This window comes from Chrysochloris asiatica, unplaced genomic scaffold (genome assembly GCF_000296735.1).
Source record: "Chrysochloris asiatica unplaced genomic scaffold, ChrAsi1.0 scaffold00080, whole genome shotgun sequence".
Taxonomy (NCBI): domain Eukaryota; kingdom Metazoa; phylum Chordata; class Mammalia; order Afrosoricida; family Chrysochloridae; genus Chrysochloris; species Chrysochloris asiatica.
Window position 1 is genome coordinate 13,695,932 of NW_006408598.1, and position 15,899 is coordinate 13,711,830.

The 15,899-nt window shown below is 42.5% G+C and overlaps 1 protein-coding gene across 1 annotated transcript in view; it reads right to left on the reverse strand.

Annotated features, from left to right (window-relative positions):
* SLC25A26 (solute carrier family 25 (S-adenosylmethionine carrier), member 26) overlaps positions 1-14,645 on the reverse strand; it is a 232,476-nt gene extending 217,831 nt beyond the window's left edge. Inside the window, exons 1-2 of the mRNA XM_006865649.1 lie at positions 14,580-14,645; positions 1,048-1,204 (exon numbers count right to left, since the gene is read on the reverse strand). Coding sequence (XP_006865711.1) covers positions 1,048-1,204; positions 14,580-14,624 — 202 coding nt within the window. The 5' untranslated portion in view covers positions 14,625-14,645. The remainder of the gene's footprint in view (positions 1-1,047; positions 1,205-14,579) is intronic.
* Positions 14,646-15,899: the final 1,254 nt, after the last annotated feature.

The window sequence follows — 15,899 nt, forward strand, 5'->3', positions numbered from 1 at the left end:
AAATTCAGGTGGGATATATTCAAGGTCATATTTTGTCTCTCCTGGACTTGTTTTCAATTTCTTCAGCTTCAGTTTGAATTTGCTTATGAGTAATTGATGGTCTGTTCCACAGTCTGCCCCTAGCCTTATTTTGACTGATGATATGGAGCTTTTCCATCTTCTCTTTCTGCAGATGTAGTCAGTTTGATTTCTATGTATTCCATCTGGTGAGGTCCACATGTATGTGCTTGTGTATATTTGTGTTTATGTGCTGTGGAGTCAGTCCTGACTCAAAGTTACCCTGTACAGGGTTTCCAAGGTTGTAAATATTTACGGGAGCAGAAAGCCTCATCTTTATCCCCGGGAATAGCTGGTAGTTTCGAACTGCTGACCTTAAGGTTAGCAGCTCCATTCGTAACCACTACGCTACCAGAGCCCCTTTTTCTGACTCATAGTGACCCTGTTTACGGTTTCCAATTTACTTTGCAGTTTAAACTGACCTTGTGGTCCAGCGATTTATCCTACAGAGTCACACTAGGACTGCCAATCTTGAGGCTAGAAGTCCAGTGCTTATCCTGCAACAACTTAATGCCTCCTAGGTTCATCTGCTTCACAGTCATCTCCACAGTAACAGTGTCCAAACTCAGCTTCACAGTGGCATCACCCAAGGAGCTATTCAACACTCTGATGCCCAGGCAAAGGCCAGACTAAGTAAGCCTCTAGGGATGAGACACAGTCAGCAGCTTACTAGGAGACCGTAATGTGTCGGCCAGGTTGACTATCACTACTTCAAGGGATCACAATCATTGCTGTAATACCACTGAACACTTAAAGAATTTTAACAAGAAATGATAATAAAAATCATTCTAAAAAGATTACTCCTGTTTTTCTATTACAAATACACTGGCGTAGACTCTACTGCATTGGCTCATTCAAAAGTAATGGTGTTATAAATAGTTAAAAAAATCACATGATAAGTTACAACATATAAGGAGTTCCACATGGGCTGACACCACACCACTCGGAGAACAAACCCTATTATCCTGGGTTTATCAATATAATTCTTACCATTAGGAAAAGATCCAATGGCAGCAGAAGGAACGCCAGCATATATTCCACGAAAGCCACCAGCTCTATGAAATCCTTGGGGACTCTGTAGTCTCGTTTTAATGGTATCCAGAGGAAACAGTATCAAGTCCACAGAGACACCTGCTACTCCACCAGCCTTAAAAAAGAAAGAGAATCAATATGCAATTTAGGGGCATTTACGTGGTCATTTTTAAAGGACATTATCATCCTTTTCAATAAGTGAACTACTTTGGCATAGCCAAAGGACCTTCTATTAAAATCTGGATATATTCTTGGGAAAATTATTTTTGATATGGTAATCATACTATTAACGAAAATTAAAAAGAAAAAAGAAAATCTCAGAAAGATACAGTTCAGAGTCTCTTTCCTACCCCAACTCCCCACTTGCCTAATTCCCAGTGATTCACGTCACCACTTTCATTGGTGTTTTGTATTCTACCAGAGACTCTCTGGAAACAAGCAAATTGTTGTGCCATGTAGTCTGTTACGACTTACAGCGACCCTGTATAGCAGGGGTGGGGAATGTCCAGCCGTATATTGTTGTTATTGTTAAGTGCTGTCAAGCTGATTCCAACTCACAGCGACCCTGTATAAGGCTTCCAAGCAGCAGCTGGGAAATTTGAACTGTCAATCTTGCAGTTTTGACATTCAGTCCAGCTCATCAACCCACAGTGCCACACACACAAAGTTATTTGGTCTGGCCCTGCCAAGGTAACCGCAGTTCCAGCTATAACATTGTTGTTGTTGTTAGGTGCCGTCAAGTCGATTCCGACCCATAGAGACCCTGTATAGGGTTTCCAAGGAGCAGCTGGTGAGCTTGAACCATCAACCTTGCAGTTCAGATGACTTTGATGCATTAGTCCACAGCACCACACCACGGAGTGTGTTAATTAAATGTTTGACCAAATATAACAGGCTAATTGTTAAGTTGATAATTTTGTATGGCCCGTGAATGATATTGTAAATTTTTTCAGAAAAAAGGTTCCCCACCCATGTTACCCAGAGGAGTAACATGTGGGTTTCAGTTGTCGACCTTTTGGTTGTTGTTGTTATGTGCCGTGGAGTCGGTCCCGACTCATAGCAACCCTGTACAGGGTTTCCGAGGCTATAAATCTTTACGGGAGCAGAAAGCCTCATCTTTCTCCTGCGGAGCAGCTGATAGTTTCGAACTGCTGACCCTGAGGATAGCAGTCCGATTTGTAACAAGTACGCTATCAGAGCTCCTTGACCTTTTGGTTAGACATCCACAAATATATACTCCTATTTGTGCTGATCCTACAGCACCACGAACAGGAGTTTATATTTTCATGTAACAATTTATCTTGATAATATTTCCATATTAGAGTGCTAAATATCTTGTTTTTGTAACTAATGAGTAATGAATCTGCATTAAGATTTTTATGAGTTGGGCTGCTAACCTTAAGGTCAGCAGTTGGAAACCACCAGCTGTTCCACAGGAGAAAGATGAGGCGTTCTGCTCCTGTAAAGATTTATCGCCTCAGAAACCCTATACAGGGTCACTAGGAGTCGGAACCATAATCGCCACCACCACCACCAGTGACTCTTAGGAGGAGTCCTAGTGTGGCGCTGTGTAATAAAGCACTGAACTGTAAGGTCGGTTTGAACCACAAGGTTGGCGGTTCAAACTCACCAGATGCTCCTTGGAAACTCTATACAGGGTCACTATGAGTCGGAACCGACTTGACAGCGCTTACTGACAAAAACAACGTTATACCCTACCCTAACTGCCCCCGGTCCCCAACTGGCACGCTTCCGCAGCCGGGGTCCCGCCAGTAGCTTCGCGCCCTCGGTGGCGACCAGGGCAGATGTCCTGAGCACCAAAGAATCCTCTCAAACTGCGTCCCCCTTGCGGGGTCTCCCAAGGCACACTTGCAGGAACCCATTGTTGCTGTGTTGTTGAGTGCCGTGGAGTCGATTCCGACCCATAGAGACCCTGTATATGGTTTCCGAGGAGCAGCATGTGAGCTTGAACCGCCGACCTCCAGTTCAAACAGCTTTGCAGTCTGGCGCATTGACCCACAGCGCCACACCAGGACTCCTGCAGGAACCCATTACAAGATTCAAATTGGCGGCACCGGAGGCTGGGCGGAGGGAGACACCCCGTATGTGAGACACACAGTGTGCGGACGCGACAGGAATCACTGCACCACGTACTGACAGCCCCCAGCAGCACAGCCTCCCCAGTAGCTGACACTTGAGACTCTCCGGCTGCATGCACTTCACCCCAACAGACCAGAGCCCGGCAGTGGGGCCCTCCCCACGGCGCACTGCACCTACGACCTCTCGACCTGGGTCCCCTGGGCAGTGCCAACTATGCTGGCTAGCTTCTCCTCGCTCTGAGGATGCCCAGCATGCTAAAGGCACATAGGTGCCAGGCTGGGGGGCGGAGCGGGCCACACAACCCCGAGGGCCTCCACCTGCCGCCCCTTTCTGTATTTTCTACCCCTCTCTGGTAGCCGCAAGCTCCAGGCTCCAAATCAAACACACCGGCCATCCAGGACTGACCCGCCTGGACTCCCGGAGGACCCTTGGTGCTGGTGTCGGCGTCTGCGGGACTCTACACAAGGTTTCTCATAGCCCTTTCCACAAGCCTGGGATGGCGGCACTCAACAGACCCCTGCCTTCTGAAACTACATGGTCCAGACTGTGAAAGGGACGGCGTGGGATACAAACCTACCATCAAAAGGCAGCCAACCAGTGATTGTGAGGGTTGGAAATGTAAAGGTAGACGTTTTATAGCAAGGAGGGAAGTGATTAACTTTTCAGTCTAGGAGCAGAGGTACCTAGGACCATCAATGGAAAAAAGCAGAGAGTGGGACCCTACCCAAAGAAGCAGTAATGCCTGAGATGGAGGCAGAGACGATGACGTGGAGCGATGGAGCAGCTGGGGACTTTAGATCCAGAGAGGGAGAGGGGCTGCATGCTGAAGACCTGGAAAGCGGGGCAGGCTTACAGGGTATACCCTTTGGTTAGCTGATGATGCATGGAAGGGACTGTAACAGTGACAATGAAACGATATACGATAGAATGAATGTAAAACTAATGTTCTCCCATGTAAACTACCACATAATTCACAATAAAACATTTATATATATATATATAAAACGTTATAAATAGATACACCCAAGGATTTACTTAAAGTCTGAAATTCCCTGATAATTTTTTAATTGAGTGAAGGAAAAAAACAAAGAGTGCAAGTAAGTCAGGGGCCATTAAAATTGTCCCTAGCTAGTCATCTCCCAAGGGAGATCACATTGCTTTGAAGAAGTGACACTTTAAAAACCAAGTTTGCATGTCATGATGATAATGGAAAACTAGCTACACGTTAATCATAGCTGAAAGAACTTCAGAAAAAATACAAACACACAGACAGCATTGTGTAAGACTTACATCGGTGTTCTGTTCCAAAAATGTGTCGTCGTCATAAGCTGGTTTGGATACAAGACAAATACCTTTTTATTTTTCATTATTATTGTCTTTTATTATTAGTATCCTTATAAATCCTTTATTTGTCTTTGGAGGTTATTAAGAGAATGTTTTTGTTGTTGTTAAGTGCTGTCAAGTTGGTTCCAACTCATAGTGACCCTGAAAGAGGGATTTCTGAGGAGCTGATGGGTTTGAGCTGACGACCTTGTGACTCCAGTCCAGTGCTGATCCTATATCACCACACCAGGAGCTATGAGAATAACATCAGTAACTTATGTGGTCGCAACCTAATCCTAGCCCCCCCCACAAACAAAACAAAACACAGATGGTCTAAGCACAGTTCATGGTAACCACACTACTGGGGACTACCTGCAATTATCACATAGTGTATTTTAAACTAAATTTCTATCTTCTCCTAACTTTTGAGTTTTGAACCATATGACTTACTGCTATTCAAACATATTGGCAAAATTCCAACTGATCAATTGTCCCCAATGTTTGGAATCTACAAAATACTCATCGTATTCAGCACACACTCCCTTTTCTACTTGTTCACGGAAAAACACATTGCAGAGGTAAAACTGGAAAAATACAACCACTCTGATGAGAAGTCCAATTATTATCCATATTTTACATTAAGTAGCCTTAGTGAATTATTAAAAGTTAGTTTTTATTACCTCCAACATTATTATTCTATATGATAATGATCAGCATAAAAGAACCTCTAAGATCATAAAAATCTACTCCAGAACACACTAAAACTACATCACCAAAAAGTTTAGTGGTAAGGCAATGGAGAACTACATGAGACAATAAAAGAATGCTTACATTAAAAGAGGGGAATTTCTTACTGTATGTAAAGGTAGTCTTTCAAAGTTTTGGAAAACAATCCACGGGTATTAAAAAGTTAAAAAAAATAAAAAACAAAATAAAACCTACTTCCAAGATTTGTCTTACATTTCTCATTCTATTTTTTGGTTTTCTCAAAGAATGGAAAGAAAAAAATATCCTGATGAGACTGTCTGATAAAAATGGATTCTTTAAAAATAGTCTGCAATTCATTCTAATTTTCTCTTTAATCTAGAAGAGGGTTCAGAGAGGTGTTTGTTATCAACTGCTAAATTTTAATCAATAAGTTAATTACTCTTTTAATCTATTTGACTACTTTGGATGCATTGATTCTCTAACCCTTCTTTCATCCGAATTCTTATCTTCTGAGAATGAAATGACCAGATTAAATCTACTTATCTAGTAAAACACGAATCAATAGTTATTGTATATATGGATTTCAAACTTCTATAACCTTAATGCCATTTAAATTCATGAGACTGGGGATTAAAAAAAAAAAAAAATCTAGCAAAAAGCCTGGAGAAGAGTAAGATTACTTATAGATTTAGCCACTATTATATTTGAAGTGGGTCTCCAAAAAAAATAAGTGTTGTAAACCCTTACCCTTATACGCTGTTAAATCAGCACTGGACTATGAACTGTGAACATCAACAGTTCAAATCCACTAGCTGTTCCTTCAAAACCCTATACAGCATCACTGATGTGGAGCTGTGGGTTAATGCTGTGAACTTTAAAGTCAGTTTGAACCACAAGGTTGGTGGTTCAAGTACACCAACCACTCCTAGGAAACCCTATACAGGGCCACTATGAGTTGGAACCCAATGAATAGCACTTAACAAGTCAGAACCGACTTGAATGCTCTGAAGGGAGCTCTGGTGGCATTGTGGGTTAATGTGCCAGACTGCAAAATCGTTTAAACTGCAAGGTTGGCAGTACAAGCTCACCAGCTGCTCCTCGGAAACCTTATACAGGGTCACTATGGGTCAGAACCGATTCGATGGAACATAACAACAACAACAAGGATCTCTGGTAGCGTAGTCGTTATGAATTGGGCTGCTAATCTCAAGGTCAGCAGTTTGAAACTACCAGCTATTCTGCGGGAGAAAGATGAGGCTTTCTGCTCCCGTAAAGATTTACAGCCTCAGAAACCCTGTACAAGGTCGATATGAGTTGGAACCGACTCCATGGCACATAACAACAACAAGTACTTACTATGGAGTCCTGGTGTGGCACTGTGAGCTAATGCACCACACTGCAAAGTCCTCTGAACTGCAAGGTCGGTGACTCAAGCTCACCAGCTGCTCCTTGGAAACCCTATACAGACAGGGTCACTAACTATAATGGTGCTTAGAATCCCATTTGGGAATAGGTTGTCTTTGTTATGTTAAAAGATTGTATCATGGAAGTTGTGGCACTGTAGGATAAGCACTGGATCACAAGGTCTGTTTGAAAACGCAAGGTTGGTAGATCAAACTCACCAGCCACTCTTCAGTAACCCTATACAGGGTTCCTAAGTATTGGAAATTACTTGATGGCACCTAACACCAACAACCTTTGAGATAGGAAGAGAAGGTAGATGCACTGCACAAGTAGATCTCTAAAGAACAACACACAGAGACCCTTCCCCAAAGCCAACACTCAGAGACCCTTCCCCAAAGCCAACACACAGAGACCCCCCCCTCAAAGCTAACACACAGAGACCCTTCCCCAAAGCCAACACACAGAGAGAGAACCTTCTCCTCCCGCTGGCACTCTGAACCCTAAATGTGGGAAACTAAGTTTCTGTTTGGTACTGTGGGATTTCTATTATACCAACATTAGATAATAGCCAAGACAGTCACCCAGGAACCGATTTCAGATTTAAACAAAAAATGTAAGAAATACTACTTCACATAGTTTTGTACAGTTTTATAATTATGTGTTTTATATATATATATATGTTTATATATATATACATATAAAACACATATTTAAGATTTAAACAAAAAATAAATACTACTTCACATAATTACCATACAAAGCAAGTACTGCCTATACTTTATACTGTATATCAACCAAACAGGACAAAGTCCTCTCACCTGTAACTGACGACTGATTAAAACTCAGCTGCACCTGGAATGCTTTTGGTTTCATTTGCTTAAGAAGCTAATCAGGGGAACAGGCCAACAACAGGAGCAATGAGATAATTAACTACCACAGAAAAGAAGAGTCCTGGCGTGGCGGTGGAGGATAAGAAGAGGGACGAAAGCTGGTTTGAACCTCAAGGTCAGCAGTTCAAACTCTCCAGGGACTCCTTGGAGACCCTATACAGGGTGGCTATGAGTCACAATCAACTCAACACTCATGAGGAATCTGTACATGGACCAAGAGGCAGTTGTTCGAACAGAACATGGGAACACTGAATGGTTTAAAATTAATAAAGGTGTGCGACCGTGTTGTATTCTTTCACCATACTGATTTAACCTGTATGCTGAGCAAATGAACCAAGAAGCTGGGTTCTATGAAGAAAAACGTGGCATCAGGATTGGAGGAAGACTCATTAACAACCTGCGATATGCAGATGGTACAACCTTGATCGCTGAAAGTGAAGAGAGCTTAAAACATTTACTGATGAAGATTAAAGAGCACAGCCTTCGATATGGATTACATTTCAGTATAAAGAAAACAAAAATCCTCACCACTGCACCAATAAACAACATCCATACAAATGGAGAAAACACTGGAGTTGTCAAGGACTTCATTCTTCTTGGATCAACTATCAACACTCACCGAAGCAGCAATCAAGAAATCAAATGACGTATTGCATGAGGCATATCTGCTGCATAAGACCTTTTTAAAGTGTTGAAGAGCAAAGATGTTAGCTTGAGGACTAAGGTGCGCCTGACCCAAGCCAACATATTTTCAATACCCTCATATGGATGCGAAAGCTGGACAATGAATAAGGAAGGCTGTAGAAGAATTGATGCCTTTGAGTTGTGGTGTTGGAGGAGAATATTGAAAGTGCCATGGGCTGGCAAAAGAACCAATAGATCTGTGTTGGAAGAAGTGCAGCCAAGTGTTCCTTGGAGGCCAAGATGGTCAAACTTCATCTCTCACACTTGGGACATATTGTTAGGAGGAAAAAGTCACTGGAGAAGGATTTCATGTTTAGTAAGGTGGAGTGTCGGAGAAAAAGAGGAAGACCCACAACAAGATGGATCGTCAAAGTGGCAGCATCAATGGGCTCAAGTGTGGCAACAATTGTGAGGCTGGCCCAAGACTGGGCAGTGTTTTGTTCTGCTATGAGTCGGTACTGACTCTGTGGCACCTAACAACAACAACAATATATATATATATGTATTTGTTGTTATGTGCCGTGGAATCGGTTCCAACTCACAGTGACCCTGTACAGGCTTTCCGAGGCCGTAAATCTTTACAGGAGCAGAAAGCCTCATCTTTCTCCAGTAGGACAGCTGGTAGTTTTGAACTGCTGACCTTAAGGTTCGCAGCCCAATTCATAACCACTATGCTAGCAGCATACAGGTTGAGTAAGTACAGTGTAAGAACAGTGAAACATAACCCTATTATAAAAAAACTGCTGTCACTTGTCACTTGTTGTTGCAGGGAGGGGACTGGAATCATTCAGATGCAACAAAGCATATAATTTGTTGAATGTAAAGCTGATGATCTTGTCTGTTAACCTTCATTCAATTGACAATAAAAAGTGAAAAACAAAAAAACCCCACAAAAACCTGCTGTTTGCAATTAGTGAGTACTGTCAAGTTAGCTCCAATTCACAGTGACCCTAGGTACAAGAGAACAAAATACCCAGCCCAATCTTTGATATGGTTTGATATGGCTTTGAGACCCTTTGTCAGACCTTATCACTGAGGTCTTCCTCTTTTTTTCCCCAGACCCTCTACCTTGACTAAGCATGATTTTTTCTCCAGGAACTGGCCCCTCGTGATAACATATCTAAAGTACAAGAATCAAAATATCACTATCATTGCTTCAAAGGAGCACTCTGGATGTACTTCTTCCAACACAGATTTGTTTTTATGGTACTCCATTGCATATTCAATACTCTTAGCCAACACCATAATTCAAATACATCAGTTATTTTTAATCTTCCTAATCCATTGTTCTGCTGTGTATGGGGTCGCTATGAGTCGGTTCCGACTAGATGGCACCTGACAACAACAACAATCCATTGTTCCTGGTGTGGCGCTGTGGGCTAATGTGTCAGACTGCAAAGCCGTTTGAACTGCAATGTCAGTGGTTCAAGCTCACCAGCTGCTCCTTGGAAACCCTATACAGGGTCGTTATGGGTCGGAATCAACTCGATGGCACTTCACAACAACAGTCCATAATTCAGCTTTTACATGTACATGAAGCATTTGAAAGTACCATGCCTTGGATCACGGGCATCTTCGTCCTCAAACTAATATGTCTGCTCTTGATCATATTAAACAGGTCTTTTGTAGATCTGACCATTGCAATACATTGTTTGATTTCTTGAGTGCTGCTTCCTTTGGCACTGGTTGTAGATCCAAGTAAAATGAAATTACTGACAATTGCAGTATTTTCTTCATTTATCATGATGATGCTTACTGATCCTGCTATGAGAATTTTTTTTTCTTTCATGTTGAGGTTTTTATGTTGTGTCGTTGAGTCATTCCTGACTCATAGAAACCCTGTATAATGTTTCCAAGGCTGTAACTTTGTGAGAACAGAAAGACTCATCTTTCTCCTGCCAAGTAGCTGGGTGGGCCCAAACCACCGACTGTGGTCCACAGTGCAGTGCTTATCCATCTCGTTGAGGGTCTTCTGCTTTTCTGTTGACACTCCACTTTATCAAACATGTGATCCTTCTCTATAGTGTGTCCAAAGTATGAGAGACAAGGTCTGGCCACCCTGGTTTCTAAGGAGCATTCTGGCTGTACTCCTTCCAAACAGATTGGCTTGTTCTTTTGGCAATCCATAGTACTTTAATACTCTTCTCCAACACCATAACTCAAATGCATCATATTTTCTTTGAATCTTCATCAGTAAGTGTATTAAGTCCTTTTGATTCCAGCAAGACAAGGTTGTTATCATCTACATATCGCAGGTTGTTAATGAGTCTTGCTAAAATCCTGAAGCAGCGTGCTTTTGCACATACTCCAGCTTCTCAGATTACTTACTCAGCATACAGAATGAAGATGCATGGCAAAAGGCTCCAACCCTGACACATCCCTTTCCTGATTTTAAACCATTCAGAATCCCCTTGTTCTGTTCAAACAACCGTCTCTTGGGTTATTTACAGGTTTCCAGAATTCCCACTCTATGTAATATTATCCACAATTTGTTAGCATCCACACAGTCTTTAGAGAGTCAATAAAACACAGGTAAACATCTTTCTGGGATTCTCAGATTTCAGTCAAGATCCATCTGACCTCAGCAATGATACCCTTCATTCCATGTACTTTTCGGAATCCAGCTGAAATTCCGGCAGTTCTCTGCGTACTGCTGCAACCATCTTTGACTTATCCTCAGCAAAATCTTGCTTGCACATGTTATTAATGATGCTGTTGTTAACTACCATCAAGTCGGTTCTAATCCAGAGAGAACTGTATAGGGCTTCCAAGGAGTGGCTGGTGAGTTTGACCTACCGACCTGTGGTTCAAACCAACCTTTCAGCCCAGCACTTTAACCCACAGCGCCATACCAGACTCCCATATTATTAATGATTTGCTGTTGTTGTGAAGTGCCGTCGAGTCGGTGCCGACCCATAGCAACCCTGTATAGGGTTTCCGAGGAGTGGCTGGTGAGCTTGAGCCACTGACCTTGCAGTACAAATGACTTTGCAGTCTGGTGCATTAACTCACAGCACCACACCATTTCCACATTGTGTTTAATCACGTTTGGAATGGACTCTTCAATCTGAGTCTTTTCAGAGTAGCTGTCTTCCAACTTTCTTGACATAGACGAGTAAGCACTTCCAGCCATTTGTTAAAAAGTGTCACTTGGTATTCCATCAATTCCTACAGTTTTGCTTTTCACCCGTTTCTTCAGGGCAGCTTGGAATTCTCCCTTCAGCACCATCGCTTCTTGATTCTCTACTACCTCCTGAAACGGATAAATGCTGACCCATCTTTTGGTACAGTGATTCTGGGTATTCAATTCATCTGTTTTTAAGGCTAATTCTTAGTATTATTTTGCAGTGTTTTTTTTTTTTTTTTAATGAATGGAATAGTATTTTAACATAATTCTAATTAGGTATGTACCAAATGTATAGAAATATGATTTTATATATACTAATGGAGTCCTGGTATAGCACTGGGGGTTAATCGCTGGACTGCCATGTCAGTTTGAATCACAAGGTTGGTAGTTCAAGTTCACCAGCCACTTTTTGGAAACCCTATACAGGGTCACTATGGATCAGAACCAACTCGAAGGCCCTTAACAACATATATACTAGTATTCTTTTAATTTTACCTCATAAGCATTTTCCATGTAATTACAGCACAGGCTCCTCACAAGATTAAACTATGAAGTGCATTTATCATCGTTTACCTAAGCATTACCTTTCTGTTCTGTTTCAGTAGCTCCACACTGTGTTCGCTGAATTAAGTGTTATGGACATCTCTTGGGCTCCAATACTAGCCCTGGCAGCACAGTGCATTACACATTCTGGCTAACTGCAAGGTCAGGAGTTACAATCCACTGTGAAGATTTACAGCCTTGGAAACCCTACAGCCACTATGAGTCGGAACTGACTTAATGGAACGCACCAGCAACTCATCACAGGACCAAATGAACACCCATCTTGACTGTAGTTCAGTGCCGCCAATTCAGTCCCAACAGACTGTGGTGTTGCTGTAAAGTGACATGGAGTCACTACTTTCCAAGGAACAGTTGACGGACGAGAATTGCAGATCTTGTGGTTAGCAGTCCAGTGTTTATTCTATAGCACTACACCAGGGCAGACAAATTAAGTAAAATTCACAAACTGTCCTAGGGTTTCTCCCCTTGTTAAACTCCACAGGCCTTCAATTCTCTTGGAGAGGCTCTAATACAGGACAATTTTAGTGTCTGCTATTGTAATGGTACAGGCCAACAAAATGTATGTCACTAGTAACACAGTAGTGAGCAAAACAGACCTCCCTCAGGAGTACCAACCATGGCTCACAGACACGCCCCACCTATAAAAATGCACATGCCATTTCTAAACTATTTTGATAAAACTGGCTTCCATTCCATTTCAGATACAATCCAAATTCTTTTCCACAGCCCACAAAGCCCCTCACCTGGTTTTGCCTACCTTTCCATTATCATTCCCTGCCACACTACCCTCGCCCACTAGGTTTCAACCACTGTGCGAATATTCTATGTTCTTTCTACCACTGGGCTGTTTCACACGCTGTCCCCTCTACTCTTCAAAATCTCTACAGTCTTTCTACAGCTTAGCTTAAATGTTACCTCCTCCTGACCTTTTTTGGCTACTCTGTATCTACAGTAGGGGCTGCAATAGTATGCTCCATGATCACACTGAAGTTCATTGCTTTCATAGTATATATCACACCCGGAACTGCTGAATCAGGTAGCCTTTCTCTTCCCACTTAAGACAAAGTTTACTTTACTTGCTTGCCATTCTATCTCCAAGTGCTATCACAGTTCCTCGTGGGCAGAAAACCTGACACATCAACTGTATGCTGAAGTAATCTTTTATCTGCAATGTTATGTAACCTCCCTGAAACCTCCCTCTATAGTTAATTCATCTTAATTCAATCCTCGACAACTACTTTCTAAAAATTAATGTAAACTCTTCTGCACATGCATAAAACTTTAATAAATGTATTTTAAATAATCATTCTTCTTGTACTAGCGCCATCACTCAGCTGTTCTGAACTACAACTACCACAGGGACAGCAGTTTGAGAACACAAGCAACTCTTCGAGAAAGAAGAGGGTTCCTGCTCCCCCCAAAAAAACTTACAGCCTGGGAAACCGACCCAAAGACACAGAATAGCTGAGGGTATGGACGACTGAGTTACACCACCTGAGTTGGAATCTAATCAACAACACTTTCACACACTCACTTGTATGGCTTTTGACAAGTTATCAAGCCTTTCGTATGGGAAACTACGATAAGCAATTGCTTGAGAGAATTAACGGAGAAACACATGTGAAACACTTAATTACATCTGAATGTCCGTTGTCCAAACTTGTATTGCTGTCTCACCAGTTAGCCAGAGAAGGTCCTTGAAAGCGGTGACATATTTCATGATCCCTCTATGAGCCTACTTCATACAAAACTCAAATGTAGACTTAAAGTCATCATTCCCTAAGGCAGGCTGGGGTGCCCTTTCCACATATTCCCTTAACAGCCTCAACCTGAAATCCTGTGATTCACGCTAACAGCATTATTTCTACCACCTGCTTTATGTAGGCAGGTCTAACTAACCACGTTATCTCCAACACCTGCAACACCAACTACCTGATAATGACATTCATAAACTCCTCTAGGACTCCATATAGCCAGTAAGAAACTTTAAAAAATACATTGTTCAACTGTCTACTTCCCACTCCCCGACACTGAAAACTTGACAGTAAATTTCTGTCGTGTTCAATGCTGCAAGTAATATTCCCTACTAGATCTGCCACGAGAGACGCTCCAAAGTGTTTCTTAAATGATATTCTTGCTATTCTTTTCAGCTTTGTTGCTAAAATGGATGAATCTTGAAGTTCCCCCCCGCGAAAAAAAAAAAAATTCACCACCAATTATGCACTGAACGAATTATATACTGAGTGATTGAATGATGTCAGTGTCAGAGCCTGAAAGAAAATAACAGCAACATGATAGCTGTAGTCTTGGACAGGTGGCTGTGAGCACTGTGGGTAGGGATTCTTGCAGTTGCTGTTTGGCTACATGCACTTTTTTAGTTCCCAAGTTCTCCAGAGTGTGGTTATGGTAGTAAACAACTGGAGCTTTTTCTTTACGTAAAACATCGTGACGAAGAGTAGCAGTCACCTCTCCCTTCCCTCTTCTCTCTCGCAGAGGGGAATGAGAAACGCGACAAGAGGCCGAGCGGCAGTCTCAGTGCCGCCACGTTCTCTCACAACCAGGCGGCGGGTGACTCAGAGAGCAGTCCACCGCGCACAACCGGAAGGCATTAACCCTGCAGAGACGTTCCCACCGGCTCCAGTGCCACAGTCCGGCTCTCTGAGAGCCCTATCCCACTGACCCGCACTCACCACCAGCGAGGCCGTGAACCCTGGTCGGTCCATGACCCCACACATCCGTCAAGGCTATCAATTCAACTTGAACAAAGCTACGCGCCGGACCCACACGCAGGGCGCCGCCATCTTGGAGGAGAGGCCTGAGAGGGTTTGCACTTCCGCGGTCACGTGACGTCATGTCACAACAAATACACGTGCAAGCCTCGGAAGTAAGGCTGAATCTCACGCCAGGGAGAAAAGGCGGGGCTTGGCACCTTTTCTAGCTTTGTGATTGGACTCGAAGAATGAACTATCGCGATCAAAAGAGCCTAGGCGGCGATTATGGAGTCCTAAACTTTGCAGTAGGAGCTCTGGTAGCGTAGTAGTTACGAATCGGGCTGCGAACCTTAAGGTCAGCGGTTCGAAACTACCAGCTGTTCCGCGGGAGAAAGATCAGGCTTTCTACTCCCGTAAAGATTTACACCCTCGGAAACCCTGTACAGGGTCGCTATGGGTCGAAACCGACTCGACGGCACTTAACAACAACAACAAACTTTGCAGTAAATGCAGCTAGAATATAAATTGCTTTCTCAGAAGAGCTGTTGGTATTGCGGAGGAAGGGGCCCTAAGGGTTGATTTCCTGTAATCGGATGCTAAGTCTGTTATTTTTTATATAGCTTTATCTGTAAAACTTTGTTACGAATTTCTGTAAAATAAACTCATTGTCAGAAAATTGTTAAAAGTTAAATAAATTTCTTTTTGTACCTAAAAAAATACCATCTTCCACTTCACTGATAGTTATATTGTTAGCTAAGATTTTGAATCGTTTGCTATAAGGACCTTGTATAGAGTTTCCAATGAGCGGCTGGTGTGTTTGAACCACCGACCTTGAGGTTAGCAGTCTAGTGTTTATCCTATAACGTACACTGGACTCCAATTTTGCTCATTTATTTACTCATCTTGTTCACTCTGTATCAGTGTGCACACCTCCAAGCCTAGTATGTATTGCATAGTTAATATTTCTATAGTACTGAAGTGGCGCTGTAGGATAAGCACTGGATTGCTAACCCTGCTTCAAACCAGCCAGTCTCTCCTCTGAAACCCCACAGAGGTTCACTGAGTCAGAACAGATTCAAGGACAAGCTTTCATATGTTAAGGGCCAACTACATCTCAGATGGAGTCTCTTGGTGGTACCTAACCTAACATAGTGCACTGTACAGACTCATGAACTAAATAAATGTCTATTATTGTTGGCCTTCTTTCTTGTCTTCTTAGTGACTTTTTGCTCTCTTCATGTATGATGTTCTTGATGTCATCCCACAACTCTTCTCGTCTTCGGTCTTTTGTGTTTAATG